Source organism: Aedes aegypti, chromosome 3 (genome assembly GCF_002204515.2).
Source record: "Aedes aegypti strain LVP_AGWG chromosome 3, AaegL5.0 Primary Assembly, whole genome shotgun sequence".
Lineage (NCBI taxonomy): Eukaryota > Metazoa > Arthropoda > Insecta > Diptera > Culicidae > Aedes > Aedes aegypti.
In genome coordinates, this window is record NC_035109.1 from 220,316,609 (window position 1) to 220,341,789 (window position 25,181).

A 25,181-nucleotide genomic window follows, 5' to 3' on the forward strand; every position below is an offset into this window, starting at 1 on the left:
CGTCCCAAAAAGCATCATCTCTCATGCGGGCCGACCCAAACAGCACAGGTCGAAACGCGGGCCATGCCAGACAGCTTATCCCTATAAATCTGAATACCAATGTATATTTTAAGGAGTTCGTATTTAGTTTAACAGTTAAAAATACATTCACATATTTCATAACGCCGAAAATGACCATTTTGGCACCCACCCACCCCCTCGTAACGCTGTTTGTATGAATACTCTACAAATTTTGTATGAGCCGTAACATCGTTGGGACACCCACCCACCCCCTTCAGCGTTATGAAATTTGTGAATAAACCCATAGATAACTGGAACTGTAAGGATAATATAGTTTTATCGTTTATTTATTTTATTTATTGTGGTATGTTCATACAACCACTTTAGCAATTTTTCCTGTTCAAATAGCGGTTATATCACATTTAAAATTAAATAAAAAAATAGGTTCAAATTTGAATCTTGATACTTTAGATCATGTTTGACATTCACTGAGTCGGCAAAAACGCCACAGGGGATCATATTTTTAACACTGGGTTTGTTCCTATTTGACATTTTGGAAGGGACACGGAAAACAAAATACACCCAAAATTTGAGTTTAAACCAAAGGATGTGACAAAATCTAAATAATCTGAAAAAAAAAATGTTTTTTGGTCGTAAACCAACGAAAATCATTCAAAAATTGAGTAAACATTTAAACATTCTGGCCTAAACTTAATCGTTTGGTACTAAAATTTGGACAGGGCTTTAGGACCCTATTGTAAAGAAATACACAATAGGGTAAAAGCACCGGTTTTAGCCAGCCTAAGAGAAAATGTAAAAAAAAAATATATGGAAAGCCGTATTTATACTGCAAATATGTCAAATGCAAGCTTTCAATCCATATTATGTGTGCAAAATATCGAAACTGAGTTAAAACTATCGTTTCGCTTCGAAAATATCGTTGGTCAATATAGGCCACCAGAACCAGTTTCGACCAGAGACTTAACTTCGGTTCCTAAATTGGCCAATCACATTGATTTCTCATGAGAGTGGCCAAATTAGAAGTACCCTGGCCAAATTAGGTATATGGGAGTTAAAATTATAAGGAAAATGAATTATTTTTCTTATGTTTTGGATCAATTCGGACGAGTAAATGAATGTAGCTCTATCATGTGTATGTGATCTACTGAACGCAAAAGGTTTCATGCTGATTGCCTATGTAAAACGGTGTAACATCCACTATGGCTACAACTGGCGTATGGCCAAAACCGACGCTTCTACCCTAAGGAAAAAATCTTTAATGTCAAGTTTAGGTTGAAGTTAAAACAAGTTAAATGAGAAATCATGGCCAGAATTGTGGCCCTGGATATGTATCCAACAACGAATGGGAAACCATGAGAACAAAAGGAACACAATCGTTCGTTCTTTATTGTGGCTTTTCTGTATTGATTGAGATTTCGGATAAAAGAAATAGGCAACAATTTTCAAAGAATACATTTTTTACTGTGATGCTATTTTATAATCTATTATAATTTATCGTTTTTAGACCTGAAATTGAGCTGCAGGCAAGTGATTTAAAAGAACCAACCAAATTATTTTTCTAGAAGTATACACAGTTTATATAACATTTTAGCTGTATTACAGTCAACTTTCCACAACTCGTTATTTCATATTTCGATATCGAGTTATAGCAACATATTAAAAACTGGTTTTCATGGCTAACTCGATAGTCCATTGATTGGCAGTTTAACAACGTTACATAACTCGATATCTCCTCAACCTCGACTGCATCCTTATAGACATTTAAATCTACTTTGTTTTTGAATATTTAACATTGTATTACTTATTTTTAAGCTTCTTGATACAGTTTGTAATTGATCCTGATTTTAATATACATTATTTGATAAGGATTAATTGATGCTGTTATTCTGGTTTCAGTTGAAATATAAATAATAGGAAAAACGATGTTCTACTGATTTCTGCATATTAAACGGCAGAAGAAAAATCACCTTTCAACTAATCATTTCTTCGAGTTCTCAGCTGAATAAGTGATAATTTATGTACATTGAAACAATACAAAACTTACATCTAAAAACTTCATTTTTTGACTTTTTACTCCTAAATTAAGGTGCCGCACGTGAACAATGGGATTATTACAAATGAGATAAATCTGTTTTATAACCAGTTCAATTCTTAGCTATAATTGAGCTCCAGTGTAAGCCAGCTGGCTTAATACAATCTACCTAAATTTATCATAATTCAGTGCATTATTAAATAATATGTTTTAGGTTTATCATGGTTACCTTCGTACCCAATTATTGTTTAACGAAAAATGCACAGAATTAGGTCTTGACGGATTTTATCAGTAGTTAGTCAAATTTTCGTAGAAAATTATATTAAACTTTGGCATACTTTTGTCTTTTGACAAGATTTTCATAGATAAATAGTTTAGTTGGGTAAAGAAGTTCGTTATAAAATACCTATGAGTAAAAGATGTAAGGTTCATCAAACAAGATTGATTTATTATAATAGTTAGTTTTATCGGCAAAGTGATGAAGAGATTATTAAATAGATTGAATAAATTATAGAGCTTAAGCAGTAAATGAAATGTGCTAAATTTAAACAGCGTTCGAAGGAGTAAGTAAAAGAAGATAATGAGGATGGATGGTTTTGTAGGAGGTAAAATAAATTAAAACACGCAAGAGATGTTAAGCATGATGGCTAAAGGTGAAAAGTTTGCAGATTGATAGAATTGAAGACTGTGATGGCATTGTGATACATTCGATCGATTTAAAGATAGCGACGAACAACTAACAGTAGCAGTAAAATGAGCGCCTTTGTGCTGGATAATTTCCTCGCCGCTGACGATTGATTGAACTCCATGAAATGGTGGTACGGACAGTGGCTGGGGGGTTTGACAAACGCCTCAAACGAAGGGTATTTGAATATTTCTGCAGCCTGGAAAAAAGAATTGAATTATTGATGAATTATTCATTAATACTTAATTAAATTAATGATAACATTAACGAAAATAACGTTGTTTTGGAAAATATACCTAATGAAATGTTTTGCATCAAAGTGCAAATATCTGTGCCTAGATGCTTGAAAAACACATCTACTTGATGCTATTAAGACAAACTATGGTTTGAAAAGGAAAACGGACGGATCTGGAATTGAACTCATGACCTTCATCTCACAAAGCAGAAGCAATATCTATTAGATTACCAACCCCATTTTCCAAAGATACTCATAAAAGCTTACCAAAAGTTTTACAAAAAATAGAAAAAAAACTTTATACACATTTTAAATTTTACCAGGAACTTATTTTTAAATTCAATTAAATTAAAAATCAGTTTTGTAGCCTATCAACGATAATCTTTTTAATCGAATAAATAATGTTGAAAACATTTTGGCTGCTGTGAAGGAGTGATGTTAGATACAGAAAAGTAATCTGAAAAGATTCACAGAAGATTTTTTCGAGCCTTTAGTAGACGTATTGTTGCAATTCGACAACAAAATTTCAGAAATATCTAGGCAAATTTCTGATAGAAATCCAAGCAAAATGTCTCATTCATCATTTATGTCAAAATGTCGGTTCGAATGATTCCAGAGAATTTGATCGTAAAATTTATGGAAGAATTTTAAGCGATACAAATGGAGAAGTTTTAGAAGAATTTTTGAACAAATTTCGGTTGATATGAGAAATTATCAACTATGGGCTACTAGTGTTATTTACGGAGTTTTGTACAAATCGCTAAGTAAATTTTAAGATTTATTTCCAGCCAGCTTCCTGAAAAAAAGGGTTCTCGATGATTTCCTGGCAGATTCCCTAAGTTTATAATTCCAGAAAGTTTATGGAGGAATTGCTCTCCTCTTCTAGCGAAATTTTCTTATATTTTTCCAGGGTAATCGATGGTAGGGGGAGAGCCCCCAGTACCGGACAGCACCCATTTCTGGACAAAGTCGAAGAAATGAGAAATTATAGTCCGATCAAGATGATGTATTAGAAGAAAAGATAGCTATTATGAAGAGTAATGTTTGCGTAGAACAACACTTTCTTGAAATATGCATGCCTTTTTGAAAAAGTAGAGATGTGTGAAAATCGATGAAAAAAAAAGTATCACCTTAAATGTGAGCCTTATTAGTAATTGTTTGGAATATTGAAAAACAGTTTGGATCACGCAAGCATGATCAAATATAATCATAATTTCGAAAGTATGAATGTATTTCGTACCATATTCAAATTAAATGAGGACCAACTACAATTTTGGTCGAGCATCTCCTGTCTCCCAGTTTCGGACAGCTTGATTTGTTATATGATATCTTTGTGACCAGTGTCTCAAAGTACATTCATTTCTCATGGATTCCGTCTATCATGGTATCAAACATGCAATAAAAATAAGAAGAATGCACAAAAGAATGACCAACACTTTGAAACTTCTCTGAAAATGACTGAAATTTAGTGAGCTCAGTATAGAAAAAAACAATGTCAACGACAAATCGCTTATTTTTCAATCGAATGCACTTTAAATTTACCCGATCATGTTACATTCAAGCATCTTCAGTTGAAAAATAAAGGTGATGCTGTAACAATAGATGAATTTGAATTACTTTTACTTTACTCTTCTGTTTACGCTACATTGAAATTTAAATATTTTTATCTGTGTACGCAACACCTGTTCATTGATTTTGAAGCGCCATACGAGAGCAACGACCGCATAGAGTATTTCGACCTCAACTGTAAGGCCGTCTTCAGTGTCGTGTAAATACTAGACTCGACTCGAGTCTATGGAAGATCATGGGTGAGAACACAAGACCAGGGATTGAATTCTAAGAAAATTGAGAGAAAATTGAGAGAAACTTGTAACAACTTGCGATAAACACATTACCGATTGTGGACCGCTACAGATGGGATGTTTATCTTCGCTTGTTTTGTTGAAGCACGATCAAATGAGAACGAATTCTGCTATGCTTGTACAAGACCAGGCTTGATAATAATATACTCCTTAACATCATCAGAGTTCTGTGACATAATCTAGAACAGCGTGCAGCTTTTGCCTCTTTGTGAGGGAGCGGAAAAATGTTAGGCAGGGAGGCAATAAAAAATGATCGAGGGAATTGCAGCCCAAAACACAACAGAGCAAAATTCCACCAAAAAAGAGTGCCGTCACAACTCTCCGAGGCCGATCTTGTTCGGGCGGGTCACTCAAGAGCTCTTTTGGAGCGTTTTGAATTGCCTCATTTTTTGATCGAAGATGAGTTTCTAGCAAGCCTTCACAAGACTGATTAGAGCGACGATGAACGGTCTGCAGAACTGCGTAAAGATTTCAAGTGAACACTCCAGTTCGTTCGAATACTGCTGGGGCTAAAATAAGAAGATGGACTTTCATGCCTGTTGTTTAACATTGCGCAAAAGGGTGTCATGCGGATAGGCCGATTAAACAGGCGTCTTACCAACTTTGGTAAGATAGATCTCACAAGGGAAGGTCACGATGGTGTTACACGAAGTTTCCAACCGGACTGTTTTTGTTAGATTCTACATGTCGAAATATGAAAAACCCCAAAGCCTTTCGGGTGATAGACCAGTGGTGTAGTCAGGAGGGGCTCCGAAAATCGACCCTTGTACGAATATAATATTATTGAGTCAATTGAAAATTTGTCAAAAAAATTTTTCTCAGCTTTAATCACGATAGTAATGAACAGAATTGACATTAATGTACGTTTGTAATGTATTTTTATGCTTTTAGCGTAACTAACATGGAATATGGACACCAAAACAAATGTGGTTTAATTGAAATAGTATACCAACAAGAAACCCATCCCGATTGCGCCTATGGCATGGAAAAAAAACATTTGAAACATACATCAATGTCAATTCTGTTCTCTTTCATCACAATAAATACTTAAAAAATATTTTTGTCAAATTTACAATTAGCCTTATAATATAATATACGTACAAAATTGCCCCTTTCAGAGCCCCATTCGAATCAGTCCATAAATAATTGAGATCTAGCTTACCAAAGTATGTAATTTTGTATGGAAAATCGAAAAAGTTGCAAATGTTTTATCCAATACTGTATGTATAGCTCTTATGCAAATCCTATCCATAATTCAAGAAAAACCATGAGTTTCAAATTAATATGGGCTGATGAATGGAACAAAGTTTTATAAAAGTTGAATTAAAATAGTAATTATTGAGAGTGATAACCGACAGATCGTTTACTTACCACAGAAATAGATTCATTAGAAACTCTGCAGAAAGTCATATGCTTCCCTGTGAGAATGCTCTGCTCCACTCGCCTTGTGAACAGTGGCTCCTGCCATGGCAATTGATTCAAATGCGACAAAAACGTCCGGTCGTGAAACTCCACCGGGTCCGAGATGATCAGCTTGTTCAGAATGGATTCCTTGTACAGAATATCTTCCTCATCTACGATGCTGTATTCTTTCGCATTTTGAAGGGCCTTGATGGCAATCTGATTCTGCTCGTCATCAATGTCACCGCCAGGAGCGAAATTGGGAAACACCGTGGTTGGGAGCAGGTCGAGAATGTTACCATTGTATAGGAACAGATTTTCAACGTCGGTCATGTTCATTGAATAAAATTGGAACACTCCAAACGTTTCGAAGAACTCTTTCACTGGAGTCATGCTGTAGCAACCTGCTAAGTCAATTTTCGGATAGTATGTGATGAAGGAAAGACACATTTCTTGCTTTGTTGAGTAACCACCAAGTGTTGGTCGTTTTCTTCCAATGGTCTGTGGAAAGGGAAAAATGAATTATAGATGTTTTTACGTTTAAGCGAATAAAGATAAAGTTACCTCATAAGCACAGTCCGTTATCAGATAGTCACCGGGAAGAATAGTGGTCTCATTTTCCAACTGCCGAATTTGCTGGAAGCTTTGATCGTAGTTATCGTCTTCTACTATCCGTGGAAGTTCTTTCCCATCCCGTACGTGCCTAAGTTTCATTTTGCGACCGGCTACATGGGAATGTAACGCTGCCGATACGATATTAATTCCATCTTCTGGAAATACGGCTCCCGTACAGGATGGACCGCAGATGCCTACATTTCGATACAATTTCTGACCTGGCGGAATCATCTGGGTGTCGGAAATTGAAACTCCGGAAATCATCATACCCGCGTCGTGCTGCCTAACATGCCTCGTGTAGTGCATCCGGAATCCAGAGTGGTCCAAGACGCGTTTGGCTCTCGGGTTGTCGTAGTGCACTTCAAGCATATAGTACTTTGCTCCTCCTTTGTTGCCACCGATTGGAATACCGATATGTTCGGGAAGGAATTGTCCCGAGGCTCCGACGCCCCACGTGGCTACCGGTGTAATACAGGAATCCCAGTCACGTGGTGTAAGGAGATTACTGTTGCAAACTGCTCCGCTGCTTTTAACCCACACGTCCCACGAATTTGGGTCCGATCCGGGATAGGAGTTCGGTGAGCACTCGAACAGAGTCATATGGTGCACAAGCGGTTGTTTCGTCGAGCTGCAATATACATACATATATTGGAATTGAGTAGTTGTATAAAGGCATGCAGCCACCGCAATATGCGACGCTACGAATGGATAGTAATATATGGCGGAAATCTGATGTATGCAATCTGTAATTGATTGCTTCTCTAGGTAGAACAGGTATCGTTGAGGTTAATTATGCGAACGGTTCTACGGAATATTCTTCTTGGACCAATATGTATCCTCCGTTTGTTACACACTTAGAATAAAACACAGAATTCGGTGAAATAATCCACAGGGTCTGAACTGTAAAATACGCTTTTACAGATTCTTCTGTGGAACACTAATGTTTTGAACAGAACTGTCAAATATTTACAGAATATTCTGTAAAGACAGAAAAAGTACAAAATTCTGTAAAATTTTCACATGCTGTTCGGTGAAGTTGAAATATTTCATTGTTTGCACCGAAAATCTGTGAAATCAATTGTCAATTGCCAACCACGGCTTGAACCAAAATTGGTGCTGTTTCAAGTGATCCAAATAAAATTAATGTACACATGTGTAAAAAAAAGGAATAAAAATGTTTTATTTCGCAATCACCGTTTAGTGTTTTGTTTCAATCAATACGTTTAACCCGTTCGCGTCATTCATTGTGTAGGTATATTTAGAATGCAGCAAGCGCTTCGAAATTATTGCCATAATAACATGTCATCAAAAACTCGAAAGGAAACGTTTTCCCTTTTCACAGAAGTTCTGTAAAATTACACAGATTCAATCGGTAAAATGCCAATAGAATAACAAAAAAATCGCAGTAGATCTGTAAAAAATCACCGAACAGCTCAGTAAAACCTCCAAAAACAATAAAAAAAATTCCACAGAAAATCTGTACAAAATCACCGAACTATTCGGTGCTTTGGACAGATGAAATTTTTCAAGATTTACAGATCGTTCGGTGAAGTAAAAAATCACCGAACGGATTACCAAAAAATCTGCTGTTGAGAATTCGGTGAAATTTCACAGATATCTGTGATTAATTCTAAGTGTGTATACATGTAGGAATAAGGTTTCACAGAGGAAGATTCTAATTTGCATATCCAGTCATGAATTATTGCTACAATGTTGTAGCTGTGCTATTCTAAACATTAACCCCTCTACCAGTAGCTTAATTTTTTTCACAAAAATATTAAAATATTTTCAGAATCTGTGTCGATATTGATCATTGGTCATCTGTTTTGAAGATTTTCCTATATTCCTTGGAGGACCGACATTCCCTATGATAGTGATCATGTTTTTGAACTTTTTTGATTACTCCTATTAATCAACTAACACAGATAAAAGTAAAACTTTTATTGCACGAAGAGAAAACAAAATTTCAAAAATTGAATCGAAACTATGGAAAGCTAATACAGCGATTTATTACATAACATTGAATTGATTTTTTAATTAACTACCGTAAAACTAAACATTACATTGGTTTAAATGGATAAATTGATGTGAATTTTTCAAAAAAGTTACACGTTTTCTCGGTGATAATCGAATTCACGACTCCATGTTCAATAGATAGGGCGTGTTACCCCTACACCACTTGGGGACCCATGGACGCAGAAGTTAACCTGAAATCGATTTCAACTCGATAATCACGTGGTTCTCTTCCGCAAAGCGCACCTCATTCGGATGCCCATCTAAGCACAACACTTTCAATTGTATATGCCATGCCTAGTCAAGAGCGCACCCTCCCCCTTATTCACACCAATGGTATTCTACTGATGTTTAATGGTTTGAGCTTCTGGTGAAATCATATTCACAGGTTTGGATTCGTATTTATTGGGATGTCATACCATGGTACAATTTATTATATATAGAATCATATCAATTAATACAATCGTTATTATTTCATCACGATACTGGATAATGTAAACCACGTCCGAATTAATTAGGTATCAAGCTAACTCGGCGAAAATTATGGAAACTAACTAACTAAAGAGCACAAACCACAAAACGACACTCACCTTTCCTTGGTCAGAATTGCTTCGTATCCAATGATGTGATGTTTCTCGCGGAGAGTCGGTGCCTTCAGGATTTTGCACCAATACAACGTGTCCATACTGGCATCGATGGAAACGTTTTTCACCGTAACGTCCCACTGGCGCATGTCGTTTTTCAGTTGCGGTTCCGTCGGTTTTTTGAATGATGGCCCCAAAAAGTGAATAGAACGTGCGCCACGATTTTTCCCATGATCCTTTAAATCCCCGTGTACTGGATCGCGATCACCGTAGGACCACAAAACTTTCATCGTGTCGGTCTGCAAATAGATAGATAGTTTGGAATTAGATACGTGCATATATTCTGTATGAATAAATGAGGTCGTAAGGGAGAAAATGTTTGATAATTAGATTAGCTTAAATTAGGAGATGAATCATATAATTTTTGATTAACTTTGTATTTTTTGTGCTGAGAAATCGTCATTATTTTTCCCTCTCGGGTTGCGCATTCTTTTCTGCCGGAAGTGCGTCGAGAAAGCCCGAGAAATCAATGCAATGCTGTCACAATGTTAAATCCGATATACAGTGGCGCCTTTATTTTGATGCGGCGAGCACTTGCAAAAACTACCTATAATGATCCATTGTCCGAAGCATTATTGTACTTGCCTGAAATTGAGTTTTGGAAGACCCCGTCACCTGACCCACACGCAGGACCAAAACGGCTGGATGTCACTGTCTCAAAGGGCACGAGACTGCTATGAGGGGTTGAAGGGCTTCCATAATACTAGCGGCATACGTGCGTTGGATCGAGACGACTGACGATTAAAAATTAATTTCAAAAAACAATTCTGGGAAATGGTTTTCCGACAAATGGTCCATTCAGGGGAATGGCTTTCTGGTGAATGGTTCATTATGGAGAATGGTTTTCTGGCAAAAATAATTTAGGCGAACTGATTCTGGTAAACAGTTTTCTGGCAAAAGACATACAATATTTTCGGGTGTTTTCCAGAATTGGTAGTTGTCTGACCGTTCGCTTCTAGATTGAGATAGATTTGTTATCATAGGATTGTTTCATTGATCAACTCGACCGCTCTGTACTCTGCATCAGATGAATGAATTCGGAAATTTATGAGAACGGCCCTTCAGGCTGAATAAAAGATTTGGACCAATTGGTCAATTATCTAAGGAGTTATGATAGTAGGCAATGCGCACTCGTATTGTGAAACTAAATGTATCTATTTTGAATATGATTCCCTAGAAATACGTGTCAATCCTATAACACTTTTGTCACGGTTCCCATTATATTTTCTTGTTATCGCATTCAGAGCCATATCCAGTTGCTGATGCATCCCCGGAGAGCTATCATAAGCTCTCTGATGTAGCCACTCACTGTGACATCAAACTTGTAAAAAAGCAATATATGTTCAAGGTCGTCAAACGAACATCAAAAACTGCGGCGGAAGCATAGTGTAGTAGTGTGGCATCAAATTGTCTCTTTTGCGTTGTTCACGGTGGACTCCTTTTATGTGTCTCTCCCATAACTATTATGGCATGACGTTAATGTCCACTCCGAACGTTCCTGGGCAGTCGGAATATTTCCAGGAGTGTCCCATTTTCTTGCTCCTTAGTCGCCGTTTTCCGACGAAGGCATCAGCAACTATATTATCCGCTTTGAAATGGAAAACTTTATACGGGCTGCATGTCACATAATGCATAAAATTGCTTTCTGCAATGGAGAAGTGACTTAGCTCAGCGTACATACACCGGAACTATTTCCCGAATCACTGTCGCGAATGAATGCTGTGAGGGACGTTTCTTTAAATTTGATGGGAATTGGGTCCTAAAATTTTTAATGAAATCTTGTTTTTATTTAATAACACGAAAAAGCATGTCACTGTAACTACTTTAGCATTTTTTCCCGCTCAAATAATGGCTATATCATGTTTAAACTTTAATTTAAAAATTTGGTCCATAAATGAACCTTGACACTTTTGATCATGTTTGACGTTCGCTTAGTCGACAAAAACACCACAGGGGTTTTGGATCGACCACTGGGGTTGTTCCTATCTGACATTTCGTAAGGGACACGGAAAACAAAATACGCCCAAAATTTGAGTTTAAGCCAAAGGATGTGACAAAATCTAAAAAAATGTTTTTTGGGCTTAAACCAACGGAAAACATTAGAAAATTGAGTAAACATGTGTTTTTGGCCTAAATTTAAGCGTTTGGCACTAAAATCGGGACAGGGCTTTAGGACCCTATTGGAAAGTAAAAATTGTAATGGTCCAATTTGCACGTATGAAAAAATAATTGTTTTATCAAGTTACATTGGTAAGTCTTCACTGTGATCACAGGTTTAGAAACACTTTCTAAAAGATATTGTTTACTGTAGCAATTTGCCGAACAAAATTAGATTATGATTTTTTTTAATAATTTCGAGGATGTTTGTCTATGAATGATGCAAATGTTCTACAAAAAGTTCGGTAATATTTCCGTTGTGTTTTCAATAATGTCAACATACATTCTATTTGAATAAGATTTCGTATTGTTTTTATAAGAAGATATGGTCTAAGATACGTATTTTTTTTGTGATAGACAGGGAACTTTTCTGCACACCTACATCTTGTGAATTGCATAAAACTTTCAGAAATGAATGTACTCCTGAAATGATAGGAATGTTCTTTAGAAATCGAATCGCCAACAGGAAAGACATAGTCAGCTATGAGAAAAACTTGGATGGACCAACTTTTTTTTATCCCTAATAAAAACATAGCACGGGATGTTATGCAATGAATGGCGAGAAGAAAAGTTTTACAATTTCTGGGAGACCATTTATCCAGTCTCACCTGCTTCCTGGTGTTCTACTCCTGGAAAGTTCAGTCGGTATGCAGTCATAGAATGGTTGCATTAATAAGATAAAATTGTTCGACTTCTGCCAGCTTTTACGTTGAATGTTCCTACTCTAGTGTGATTAATCTTCGTAAGGTGTTAACAATGTTATTTTTGAAATAGATTGGGATTTTGGGATATTCGCATTCTAAGTTTGAGATTAACTGGTTATAATAAACTTTTGCATGAGACCTAACCCTATGGAGGATGTAAACCCTTTTCTTTTTAATTATAAGTAAAGATTAGTTCACACTCAACATTAAGAAGCTTCAAGAGAAATACCTCTAAGGTATCCAGTAATAGTTCCAGAATTTCTGCAGCCAATGTTGGAAGGAATCAATCCAAAACGGCTCGGGATTATTTCTTGGGATTCCAATCGAAAATTTTACAGGACTTCTTTCAAAAACTGTTTTAGATACAAAATGTCGAAGTATTCCATAATAGGAACTAATGGAATAACTGTATAATTTTTTCCACGGCTGGCGTACCACGGGTACCGTAAATTCGGGTGAAATTGATCAGTAGGGTGAAATTGATCACTGTGTCACTCGATTTTATTTCTTCCTAATGGAGCACAAATACCAATGTAACCTGTAGTGAATGAACGTTGTTTGTCCTAAGTATGTCCAAATTGTGTGTTGTGAAGTTTTTTGCGTTCAAAAATGTTTATTTCTATGAAAATAATGTAAAATTTCAAAATCTTGTACGGTGCAGTGTTGACAAACATCAATAAACTTTTAGTTCTAGACAAGGATTTGGACATGGTATAATCCTGAAAGTTTGTAAGGATATTTAAGATATATCCCCAAACTAGATTTCATAACCAAAACTCGTACCAATTCGTTGATTTGGTTGAAATAATTGAATTTCTGGTATATATCAGGAAATTCCTTAGGAAATTGCATACATTTAGGCGTTTTCTGCGTTATTCTTGAAATTTAAACATTCAATATTTCTATAAATATTGGATTGTTAAGAATTTGGCAAGCATATTCGGATTCAGGGAGCTTAAATTTATTATGTAAAGTTGTTTTGAAAACTAACAATAATGGCTTTGATAAGTGATCAATTTCACCCCGAAATGAGATCTCCCGATTTTTTATTTTAGACATATTTTTTAGCACTAAAATAACATTTGTTAGAAAATCTCGGTACTTGAGTCAATGAGGCTCACCTTCATACTTGTTTTCTTGCATTCATTTGTTTGGCATTGTCAACATTATAGAAATCAGACAAGAAAAACCGTGAAAAGTGATCAATTTCACCCGAAATTACGGTACTATCAGAATCCCGAAATGCCAACCACCATCATCCTCCAACCGGAACCGCTAGGCCAACTTTGGCACTCTATCGGCCAACACCGGAGTATGTACAACGCGTAACGTTACCGGTTTCGGGAGATATTCCTCCGTCGAGGTACACTCCATCGGAGTAGGCTAGCTTAACCGTTGGGAACTACGCCGAGTAGTATCGATCGGTTTTAGGTCGTCGGGGCGCTTGCGAACCGGAAGTCACCCCTCGAATCGTTAGACCGACTTCGGTATCCAACAGGTCCGCCCGTAGAGCATGACGAGTAGAGAAATGGAGTCAAGCGCACCAATGTACACAGTAGCATCTATCGAAAAAAGTCTTACAATGCCCAACCGTGTGACCGGCCCAAAAATGTGAGTGACGTTGACGAGAAAAATTGCTGCCAGATCGAAAAGAGCAAGAGGTGACGAAAAAGTGTAGAGGCATCAACAAGCCCACCGCCCTCTGAAGTAATACCATGAGGTAGTTTCAGGGGGACATCGGACTTGTAGCCCAAGCCAAAGAAAAGAGTTGTTTTACCCTTTTTCTCTGTTACCGCATTTGAGACGTGCATCTGCAGTCGACCGTTGAGTAATAGACCGTTAAGTGAGAAGCTCAGAGCCCAAACACCATGTGTTCTCCAGATAGCCGGATTAGGTGAAAGTTTCTAGCTTTGATAGAAGTCCGAAAATTCTATAAAAATAACAGTCCATTCTTCTTGATAAAAACGTCTAAACATTGTCTAATGTTTTGTTATTCATCTGTTCAACTTCAAGTCGTCCTAATTAACTTTAGAAATTTCAGTGACAACTTGCGTTGAAAATTTGAGAATACATTCGAAAACGTAGAAAAATAATACAAAATAAGATTTTCTCAAGATCCAGAACCAAAGAAACTTGCAGAACAGGACCGTACCGAGAACCCAGCATGATTTAGCTTTATAGCCCCATACGTCGCCATCAGGCTAACAGCATACCCCTACATTATATATAATATTTCGTGAACCACGTGTGGATCGTGTGATTTGTTAAATCACACCGATTCATTTCTTCATGGTATCCTTAACTGTCAGATTGTTCAATTTCAGGCCGTCGCGATGTGTCATCACCGCCATCAACACCTGTCATATCTATAGACGTTCATTTTTATGCTAGTCACACATAACCGGTAGCCAGTGTTTGGAGGAAAATGCTGAGAGAGCAACAGCAGCAGCACACTGAGTGCTCAACTTACCCCGATAATCACGTCATGTGGATCGCACGTCTCAAGCGGGCGTCGAAACGTGACGGTGGTATGTGTCAGATTTTGGTATCCACTTTCCACCTGGTAGTTCTGTGTGTCATCCTGAATCGGTGCCCGTCGGCTATCCTTGCCACCGTGGCAGTCCTGTAAACGGGAAGTAGAGAAGAAGAGAAAAAATGGTTAGACACATAAAATGTGATTACCTACTATCCCAACCGGAAGGATTTTTTTTTCATCGTGAAACGTTGTCATTGGGAAAACGTTGTCTTCGTCATACGTCAACTGTATTTGAATGGGGAAGGTGACTCGCGACCATTTAATAAATTGAGCGCTAATATGCCAGAGATAGACATGAATATTTTAGCACGAAAACGGTTTTCCGACAGGATGCTGACACCATCTATGGGAGTGTCCTATCCGCCGAACTAACCGTTGGTCCTGCTAGGAAGCTGTTTGCTTAGTTAAGGTGCGTCATTTTCTATCAAGCCAAAGCTAATAAGAGACCTAATAGGTTTGTTTATGGCGATGCCAAAACAGCATCAGTTTTCATTTTAATTATTCTCATCGGTTAGTCATTGTGAAGAGTTTTTATCGATGGATTAGAAGCCATGTTTGATGACAGCAAATGTTTAACCGTACGAGGAAGATGTCCTGAATATTGTGTTATGCCAATCCAATCCAAATCCAATCCAAATTTGAAATCCTATTGAGCTTTAGGTATACAAGTGGCATTTAGTCTATAGAGAAAAGCTGCATATGAAGTGTTTGATTGTTTGTACAGCCCAGGAAGACATTATCAATAAGCAGAGTCAGCAGTAACGCGAATATCTCCCAGAGCCCTTTGGGGGATGATTGGCTCGGCTGGCTGAAGCAGAATCAGAATTAATTCGAGTGGAATCACACCCTGCTGACAGAGGTTTTTTCGCACCTGGTGCTATGAGCTAAACGGTAGATATCGTACGGTGATTGCTAGCCAGCATCCCCCACCCTCTTGGACTGATTGGGTACCTCAGGCACTTGATGATGATGATGATGCATAAGACTATGGTCTCTGCAGCTATTGATTCTCGAGGAACTGATGGATTCTTCTTTTCAGGTGGATGGAGACATAGCTAGCGGAAATTTCATCCGAAGGGTGTAGATTGCGCGATGAATTGGTTGTAGAAGTAGGACGGGGTTAGGTGTTGCACACGGTCTATTGACTGGCTGTCTAGGCAGGGTGAATGATGTTGGTTGGACCTAGATATAATATTTATACTTTTAATATTGGCTTGGCATACTTAAATTTCATATATTTTAGTTTTTTTGTCTGAAGTTAAGCATTTGAGCTATTTCAGTTTAGGGTAGATTTACCCATTTTCATCATAGTATCAGTATGGCAAATATTTTTCTCTCGCTATAATATGCCGTTTTTGCTAATAATGAGTGTTCAATAAAAAATGAATTTTTTTCAGCCAAATAAGGTACCCTGGGGCAAGTGATAATCCGGGGTAAGTGGGGCGTTTCGTCATAGCTCAACTAGGAAAAGTTTTTCATGGGGGTATTCTTCTAGAAAGTTGAAGATACAATGACAAGGAATGTATTTAGTACTAAACATATTGTTATTTTTATTACCATGTGGTTCATGTACCAGTTGTCAGTTCAGCGCCATTTTCAACTTGCATGACAAATTGTGACACGTTTCACGTCTTGCATTGACTCGCAAAAAATAAATGTGTTTTAAATCGAATTTCCATCAGTAAGCTATAATTTTTAGTATTATTACAAGCTGCTAACGATAACCCAGTATTTTGTTTTCATTTCATATGAAATTTTCGATGGTCTATCTTACCCCAAAATATATTTGTACCTGGGGTAAGTGGGACCTATCAAAACAAAAACCATAATCAAAACTTTTCGTACACGTTTCATACATTTTGCTAAAAAGTAGCACTTAAATATTCAAACAAATGATTTTTATCAAAAAAGATCAACCTCAAATTACGTAATTGCATAAGAAGGAGAAGAAAAGTGTTATTATTCTTTATTTTTTAATTTTTTTTTTATTTTTTGAAATACGACTTCAAAATTGAACAAACACACAGCTGAAATGCATTCATGTATCATGAGAACGATTACTTTTCTATGTTATTTAAACTTTTTTTGTTACTAGTGGTCCCGGCAAACTTCATCTTGCCATCAAGTAGGCTGTTGAAAAACGCTTTTGAACGTCCCATATAAAATGACAGTTTCGTGCACGCTCGTTTTTCCAACTTTCCCGGAGAATATCCTGGGATTGTTATACCCCCAAACACGTCGGAACCCTTGACAAACAAAACTGATAAAGAATCATTCAAATCCGTTGACCCGTTCGTAAGCCATTTTGTGACATACAAACACCATTCCATTTTTATTTATATAGATTTCTACCAAATTAAGTAGTGATGGAAACAATAATCCCATAAGGTGGTTTTCTGCCATGCATATAAATAATAACAAATCATATTTACAATTTCGTCAATTATTGAAAGTTTATATGCTACATTTTAATTAACAGCTTATAAATGATATATTTTGAACATGTTTAATTCCTCTTTACGCTTATATTGAGGAATTTTCAGTTAATATTAAATGTGAGGTGACATACTATTAAATAAAGGGTTTCTTCCTAAAACGTAACGTATTTTATAGTCGATCCCTTATGTACATCAAATATGTACTTAAAATTAAAAATCTATGACTTATCAATCCTATTATTGTAATGGTTGACTCACTGATGTGGATTGACGCATGAAACTGGATGTGTCCCACTTGCCCCGCTTAGCGAGGTAACTGCGTCCATTGGCTCATTCTAAAACTTTCTTCCAAGGTTTTCACAATTTCGAAATTATTCGATTAGTTTCATGCACACAGCAGCAAATATGTTGCCAAAACGTGATTGTGTTGTTGGATTTGAAAAATATTGACATTTGAAAATTTTGTTGAACAATTTGTTTGAACTATCGTTTTTTTCGTTCCCACTTGCCCCGCGGTACCTTATTTTATTAATTTCACTTCGTCTTCAGCATTGCTGTACAGACTGTATTAGTCTTAATCTAATGTAATAGTCTTATTCTAGCTTCAAACTTATTTCTACTCACATCAAAGTCAAAAACATCAACATTGAACATATTTAAAGCATCGTTCCATCGGGTGATTTTGTCCAAATACCGTACGATGTCTTGCGGTCCAGATCTCCGATCCGGAACAACGCTTGTTGCAGCAGATAGGGCATTCAATTCGATTCGCCTAGACATCGAAAGCAAACATTCTTTGGAGAAATACACGACGTGTTCGCAAAGGCTCAAGCTTAATTAGTTCACAGCGGTTTCCGTAAGGAGGCAGTCTGAGCGGATCATTCCATGGTAGTCACCGTAACGACCGTAACGCAAACCTCATCAAACAACGTTGCACCCTTTCTATGCGAGTAATATGCGTTTCTTGATATGGTGCCCTGATTTGAACAGCATATTCGAAAAGGCTACGAGCGATATGGTAAAACATTTTTTTTTCAACATATTCAGTTTTTTTTTATAAAAAAAGTAGGGGGAGATCCCCCAGTACCGGACACTTAAGCCACTAAATTCATAATTCGAAAAATATTGGTTTTATGTGCTCGTGTTACCCATTTATGATAAATATTATCATTTTTATAGTGTACAAAAATAAATTTGAAAATATAAGTATGAATTTTGACATTGCATTTGGATGATGTATTTTAGTACCAAATTGATCGATCTTGAAAGGTGGCACCCAATACCGGACACAATCTGGAAATGCCTCGAATTCTGTAAATTTGAACATCATTGAATGTGTTTACTTTAGGAATAGTATATGATTGCCATTTCAATGCATTTGCAACATTTACAAGAACAATTTGAGTATATCATAGTTTGCAAGATGTCCATCAAAAACCTCTTTCTTATATGATGAAAAATAGCACAATTTACGATGTTGTTCTGAATGTTCATTTTTCTTAATTTCATAGCATGTTTGATACCATGATCGACGGAATCCATGAAAAATGAATGTATTTTGAGACACTCGTGCAATAATTACAAAGATATCATATAACAAATCAGGCTGTCCGAAACTGGGGGACAGGAGGTGCTTAAACAAAATTGTAATTTGTCCATATTTAGTCCAATTATGGTACAAAATACATTCATACTATCAAATTAGGATTATGTTCGAATATGCTTGCGTGATCCAAAGTATTTTTTCATATTCAAAATAATTACTAAATAGGCTCAAAATTAAGGCAATACGTCAATTATTTTGAAATTTTCAATCTTTTGTACTTTTTAAAAAAGGCATGCATATTTCAAGCATGTGTTATTCTACGCAAACATTAGTCTCCAGAATAGCTTCCTTTACTACTAATACACCATCTTGATTGGACCATGATTTCTCAATGTTTCGACTTTGTCCGGTATTGGGTGCTGTCCGGTACTGGGGGATCTCCTCCTAATGTTTATGTTTCAAAAAGACGTCAATGAATATTGTGGAAGGGGCCCTGATCAGCCGTACGACGCAAGTTAGTCGCAATGCTCTCACAAGAGCGCTGGACGGCATTGACGTTCACCTTTCGAATATATTCCGGATCCTCGTGATCAACTGCTTCGTATCTTTGGCCCGCCAATTATATTTGTACATTAGGGCACTGAGGGAGCCGAAAAAATCTTCAATGGGACGGCACTGGGCCAAGTTGGTCGGGTTCCTTTCTTTCGGCACGTACAGTATCTTTTTCTGCTGAAGATACTCCAGCGTCTTCTTGGCGTAATGGGAAGACGCCTTGTCCGGCCAGAGGACGTACTTCCCATCCACATGATGCTCCTTTAAGAAGCTCAGAAGAATGTTCTCAAGACATTCCTCCAGGTACACTTGTTGAATGATGGCCAGACCGCTCGGCTTGAACCACGGCTTTGAAATTCATCTGTCCGATATGGCGAAATACAGCACAACTTGTTTTTTTTTTTCAAATGTATACTTAAACTTATATTTTACTTCAGGGGGCGCGGCCATAGTAGCTGTAATTTCCTGGAATGTGGGCCTTCGAGAGTGGAAAGTAACTTACGTCGTCCAGCATGAACGACGTCCCGCGGTAGTTCTTTGTCATCCTCCAGTACTGCGAAAACTCGTTGGGTCCTTGTTGTCGAACAGCCTTTTCAACGCTTCCTTCTTCTCATTATCGTCGCCGGTCGACCGCTACCGGCTTTCCACCAGGGATCAGGTATCATCAGAAGGCCGGCTCCAAAGGCACGTGTCCCATCAGTTGGGAGATTTGTGCCATCGCCATATTTGAGCCTATTTCATCATCTACCCGATGGGAGAGGATAGGAAAGGGAAAGATGGGAGGAAATAGGAGTGAGTCCCCTGAAGAGGGAAAAACGCATAAATGAAATGAGAGCATGTAGTTCCATACTACAATGTATTGTAATGGGTTCAAACAGCGCCCTAAACAGGGCACTGCATAACGCATGAGCGTAAAGAGAGCCTATAGTTCATTATCATATCGGGTTGAGAATAACAGAATGTCCTGAAGATTCAGGCTTCTGAATTTAGTTTCACCTAATAAGTGTTTACACAGTAATTGGAATCGCAATTGCGCGAAAACTGGACAGCTACATATCATGTTATATGAAGTTCCATAATCGGAATCACAACTATCTCACAAAAAATGAGTCAGCACGCTGAATATTCGTCATGTTATAGTTGAGTCAACAGTGGCCAGTCAACGCTCTGACCTAGAGACTGCAATTTTGCTTTGACTGATTTGTTAAATACTTCGCCACTCTAGGAGATGGCTCAGTTAATGTACAATATTGTTTGACGATACGACTCCAAACTATTTCAATATTGCTTGTACTGAGTTAATTTCATCAAATCCCTTGTGTCATTTTTTTTAATTTATTCTATTTTCCCACACGTAGCAAATTTACAAGAACAAATGCTCAAAATAAGACCAAATCGCTTGCATTCGGATTTCATATTGTTTTAACATAAAAAAAATGGTTAATTGGAACGAACACTTACATTCATTTTTCACTCTATCTTACTTTAATGAAACTAAAATTATTTATTTTTTTAATTGAAAAGCAGGACACTTAAGATATATAAATGTGTGTATTATTACTGAAGGCTCGATAAAATGAAGGCACATAAAACCAAAGCGAAAATTTATTATTATTTTCATAGAAATTTGCAGAGTTGATAAATGTTACGGATTTGTTTTTTTTTTGTACGATTGAAATTACTAATTGATGAGTTATACAAATTGATTATTACTCAAGAAAACCACTAATAGAATTTTAACACTCCAATTCACTTTTGCAAAATCAATTTATTTTGCAAGTTATGTGCTTATGTATGTGCAAATGTATTGCCCCAGTATTAGTTGTAAATGTATTGAATATGCTCTAAAAAAGATCAGTTGATACTAAACCTCCGCCATCTAAAACCAATTAATTAAACACAATGTAGGAAGAAATATCCCTCTCGTGCGCGATCAATTTATTATACGAATTATACTTTATTATACGAAATTTATTATAAAAAATTTGCACGAAAATGTTCAATTGACTTCTGCAAAAAAAAAAAAAAAATTCGGTTCTTAACGTTATCCTTTTTTCGTTCAACTTATGTAGAAAAATAGGTCCCCGATAAAAGCAGAACGCGCACTTCATAACTTAGATGAATCAGCTCAAAATGAGCATAATCTTCGAATCGGATAAAATAGATGAAACACTTTCGCCATTTTTTTTACGTCCGAATATTTTCATCGAAGCAATCCAAGCAAAACAAAATATTAGTAGTGAAGCGGTTAACACATATTCATGTCATATTTCCTCCTCAATCAGTTTCCTCTTATTTATACAAAATACCACATTGCTGTTTATTTATTTCATGTCGGCAATCAGAAGTAGACCATTTAGTTACAATTTCAAACTTAATATTATATAGTTTAAAAACGTTATTTTCTTAATCTATTTCGAATTTTGATATGACATAAATTTTTGTTTTAGTTACGATTTCGTCATAGTAAAGTCAATGGTTTCGCAATGTTTATTGTAAACAGATATTATTTGATTAAAAGGCTCAAATTTGGCATTGGTATAACTTTTTGTTTTCAAACGAAAAGACTTTAGGTTTATTATCTTTCCTCCATTGATTGAAGAATCTTGAAATAAAAAAATTAAGAATTTCATCGACTACAGTGCAAACTATGGCAGAACTTGTAATTAGGTTTCCCATATAAGTAGATAAAAAAACCGAATTTAGTACTATACCATTTAATTCCACTACAGTTTGTATCCTTTGACAGATACGCGACTTACTAGTCGAGTCTAGTACACAACACTGAAGACGGCCTTACAGTTGAGGTCGAAATACGCCTATCTGTCAAAGGATACAAACTGTAGTGGAATTAAATGGTATAGTACTAAATTCGTTTTTTTTATCTACTTATAGGTATTCTACTAAACAGCTCGAAGATTTATTATATTTCCCATATAGTTGTTTGTTACGGATTCCAAATTTTCTCAGTAGCTAAGTCTAAATTAATAAACTTAAGGAGTATAACCCAAGTCTTTTTGTAGTTTAATCATTTTGGACCATCCTATTGGGGACTCTCATGAATTGTATTAGTGATAAACAGAGTTATAGCCGCATTGAGAAAATATGATCAAGTCTCTCCAGTTTCTCCTGCTGTTACACCTACCCTGTAATTTATAAAGGTAACCACGTCGAAGCACTCTACACCGATTTTAGTAAGGCATTTGACAGGCTAGACATTCCTATGTTGATTTTAAAGCTCAATAAAATGGGAATTGCGATGAGACTCCTCAACTGGATTGAATCGGCGATCTGTTGCCAACAAATATCTAGTATAATTTGAGGGAAAAATGTCTAAACCTGTTCACGTTACATCAGGAGTTCCTCAAGGTTCACATTTAGGTCCATTGTTATTCATATTATTTGGTTACGATATTTCATATGTGCTTAAACATCTTAAAATTCTTATTTATGCTGACGATATGAACCTTGGGGCCCAGATAGCCGTAGCGGTAAACGCGCAGCTATTCAGCAAGACCAAGCTGAGGGTAGTGGGTTCGAATCCCACAGGTCGAGGATCTTTTCGGGTTGGAAATTAGGGCATAGAGTATCTTCGTACCTGCCACACGATATGCACATGCAAAAATGGTCATTGGCATAGTAAGCTCTCAGTTAATAACTGTGGAAGTGCTCATAAGAACACTAAGCTGAGAAGCAGGCTTTGTCCCAGTTGGGACGTAACGCCAGGAAGAAGAAGAAGATGAACCTTTATGTGGAAATCAATAGCACCAAAGATAGCGAAATTTATCTGAATGAAATAAGTATATTTTATAAATGGTGTAGCAAAAGCTTACTTCAATTAAAAGCCAAAAAATGCAATTTAATCACATATAGCAGAAAACGGAATACACCACAGATTACTGTCTCTATAGAAAATCAAATTGTTCAAAAGTACGATAAGATTAGAGATTTTGGTGTCATATTAGATTCTAAACTGTGGTCTCCACATATAAAAACACATGGTGATAGAATCGAATCAGTACAGAAGCATTTTTTATGCCCTACGCAAATTAGGGTGGACAACGTTTCCAACATCCATCATGTTTTAATTTCTACTCACAGTTAAGAAATCGGAATTTGTTTGCATCAAATAAACATCGAACTAACTATGCAAAATTTGGTCCAATGAATCGAATGGTGTCTTTTTATAATCAGCATTGCACAGAAATTTATGTGACCATGTCGCGAACAAAGCTAAGACAATATTTTAACTCCATAAGATATAATACAACATAGAATTAAACAAACATGTTGTCTAATATTGATTGACAAAATAAATAAAAACATTTTTCCTGATTTAAGATGAATTATTTTTAAAATCAAGGGAAAGCCTTCTGATGCTGTTTTACAGTTTATTATGAAAATTTCATTATTATTATTATAAGGCCGACACAAATATATTTTTGATTTTTTGTCCCATTGACCAGACGAGGGGAGGGTATAATAAAAATAAGCAATTAAATTGAAAAAAATAAATAAAATATGTTATGAGATTTTCTGGAACCCTTCAAATTTTTAAAACCATTTTTCGGACCCAAAATCATTGTGGGCCCAAACATTTTGAAGGGTGGGGTGAGGTGAGTTTTGACAAAAAGTCAAAGTCAAATTTGTATCGGCCTATTTGAAATATAACATTCATTCCTTATATCATTCTTTGTCTTCTTCTTGGCATTAAGGTCCTCACTGGGACAGAGCCTGCTTCTCAGCTTAGTGTTCTTATGAGCACTTCCACAGTTATTAACTGAGAGCTTTCTTTGCCAAACTTGTCATTTTCGCATTGGTATATCGTGTGGCAGGTACGATTATACTCTTTGCCCAGGGAAGTCTAGGAAATTTCCATTACGAAAGATCCTGGACCGATCGGGAATCGAACCCAGACACCTTCAACATGGCTTTGCTTTGTAGCCGTGGACTCTAACCACACGGCTAAGGAAGGACCTCTTATATCAACGTGTTCTGTATTAGGCATCACTATCATAATAATTTAGTGTAACAAAATAAAGGTAATAATTAATATTTTGTTAACAAAATACTACATATCATTTTCTGCAGCCAAATTAATATATGTGAAATGGTGTCCTTCATCTCATAAAAACGCGTAATCTAACTTAATGTACTCTCTAAAAGCCGGAATCGATTGCTGCGACTTTTTTGATTTTAGATAATTTACAAGAGAGCCTAGAGCATAGCTCTAAATAAGAAATTTTATTTTCAAAATTGTTAATTCTTAACACAGAAAACGTTTTTTAATTTCTTCACGCAAATCTTGCCGTATAACTTTCATATCATTATCGCAAAATATTTGGAAGTATGATGGCTACGTTGATTCACGCCATAACTTCCAGATCTGTTTATAAATTTTTAATTTCCGGCTCTGTTTCTTCTCCAATTTATTTATTTCTGATGTGATTGATAAAACTTCGTGCTTCATATATAGTTGCTGAGTTCCATGTCAAACATCATGTTCCCTGGAAATCTACTCCTTTTAGTTTAGTCAATTGAATTTTGTCAATCAAACTTGGAAATGCAAAATTATAAAGCGCTCTGATGCATCACAGTAACTGAATGATTTCGTTTGCAACTGCGTTTTGAATTTTATTTGCATAGCAAAAAATGTTGCTTCATCTACAGTTGTTCATAAGAGTAAAACTGTCACACATGAAATAAGCAAATGTCAGTTGATGTTTGAATATAGCCATTC

General features: G+C 36.4%; 1 protein-coding gene across 1 annotated transcript in view; it reads right to left on the reverse strand.

The window, feature by feature from the left end:
- Window positions 1-1,910: 1,910 nt before the first annotated feature.
- The window catches only part of LOC5579828 (MOXD1 homolog 1), a 161,786-nt gene continuing 138,515 nt past the window's right edge, over window positions 1,911-25,181 (reverse strand). Inside the window, exons 2-6 of the mRNA XM_021852394.1 lie at window positions 14,840-14,992; window positions 9,455-9,747; window positions 6,801-7,479; window positions 6,207-6,737; window positions 1,911-2,937 (exon numbers count right to left, since the gene is read on the reverse strand). Of these exons, the coding sequence (XP_021708086.1) occupies window positions 2,770-2,937; window positions 6,207-6,737; window positions 6,801-7,479; window positions 9,455-9,747; window positions 14,840-14,992 (1,824 nt within the window). The 3' untranslated portion in view covers window positions 1,911-2,769. The remainder of the gene's footprint in view (window positions 2,938-6,206; window positions 6,738-6,800; window positions 7,480-9,454; window positions 9,748-14,839; window positions 14,993-25,181) is intronic.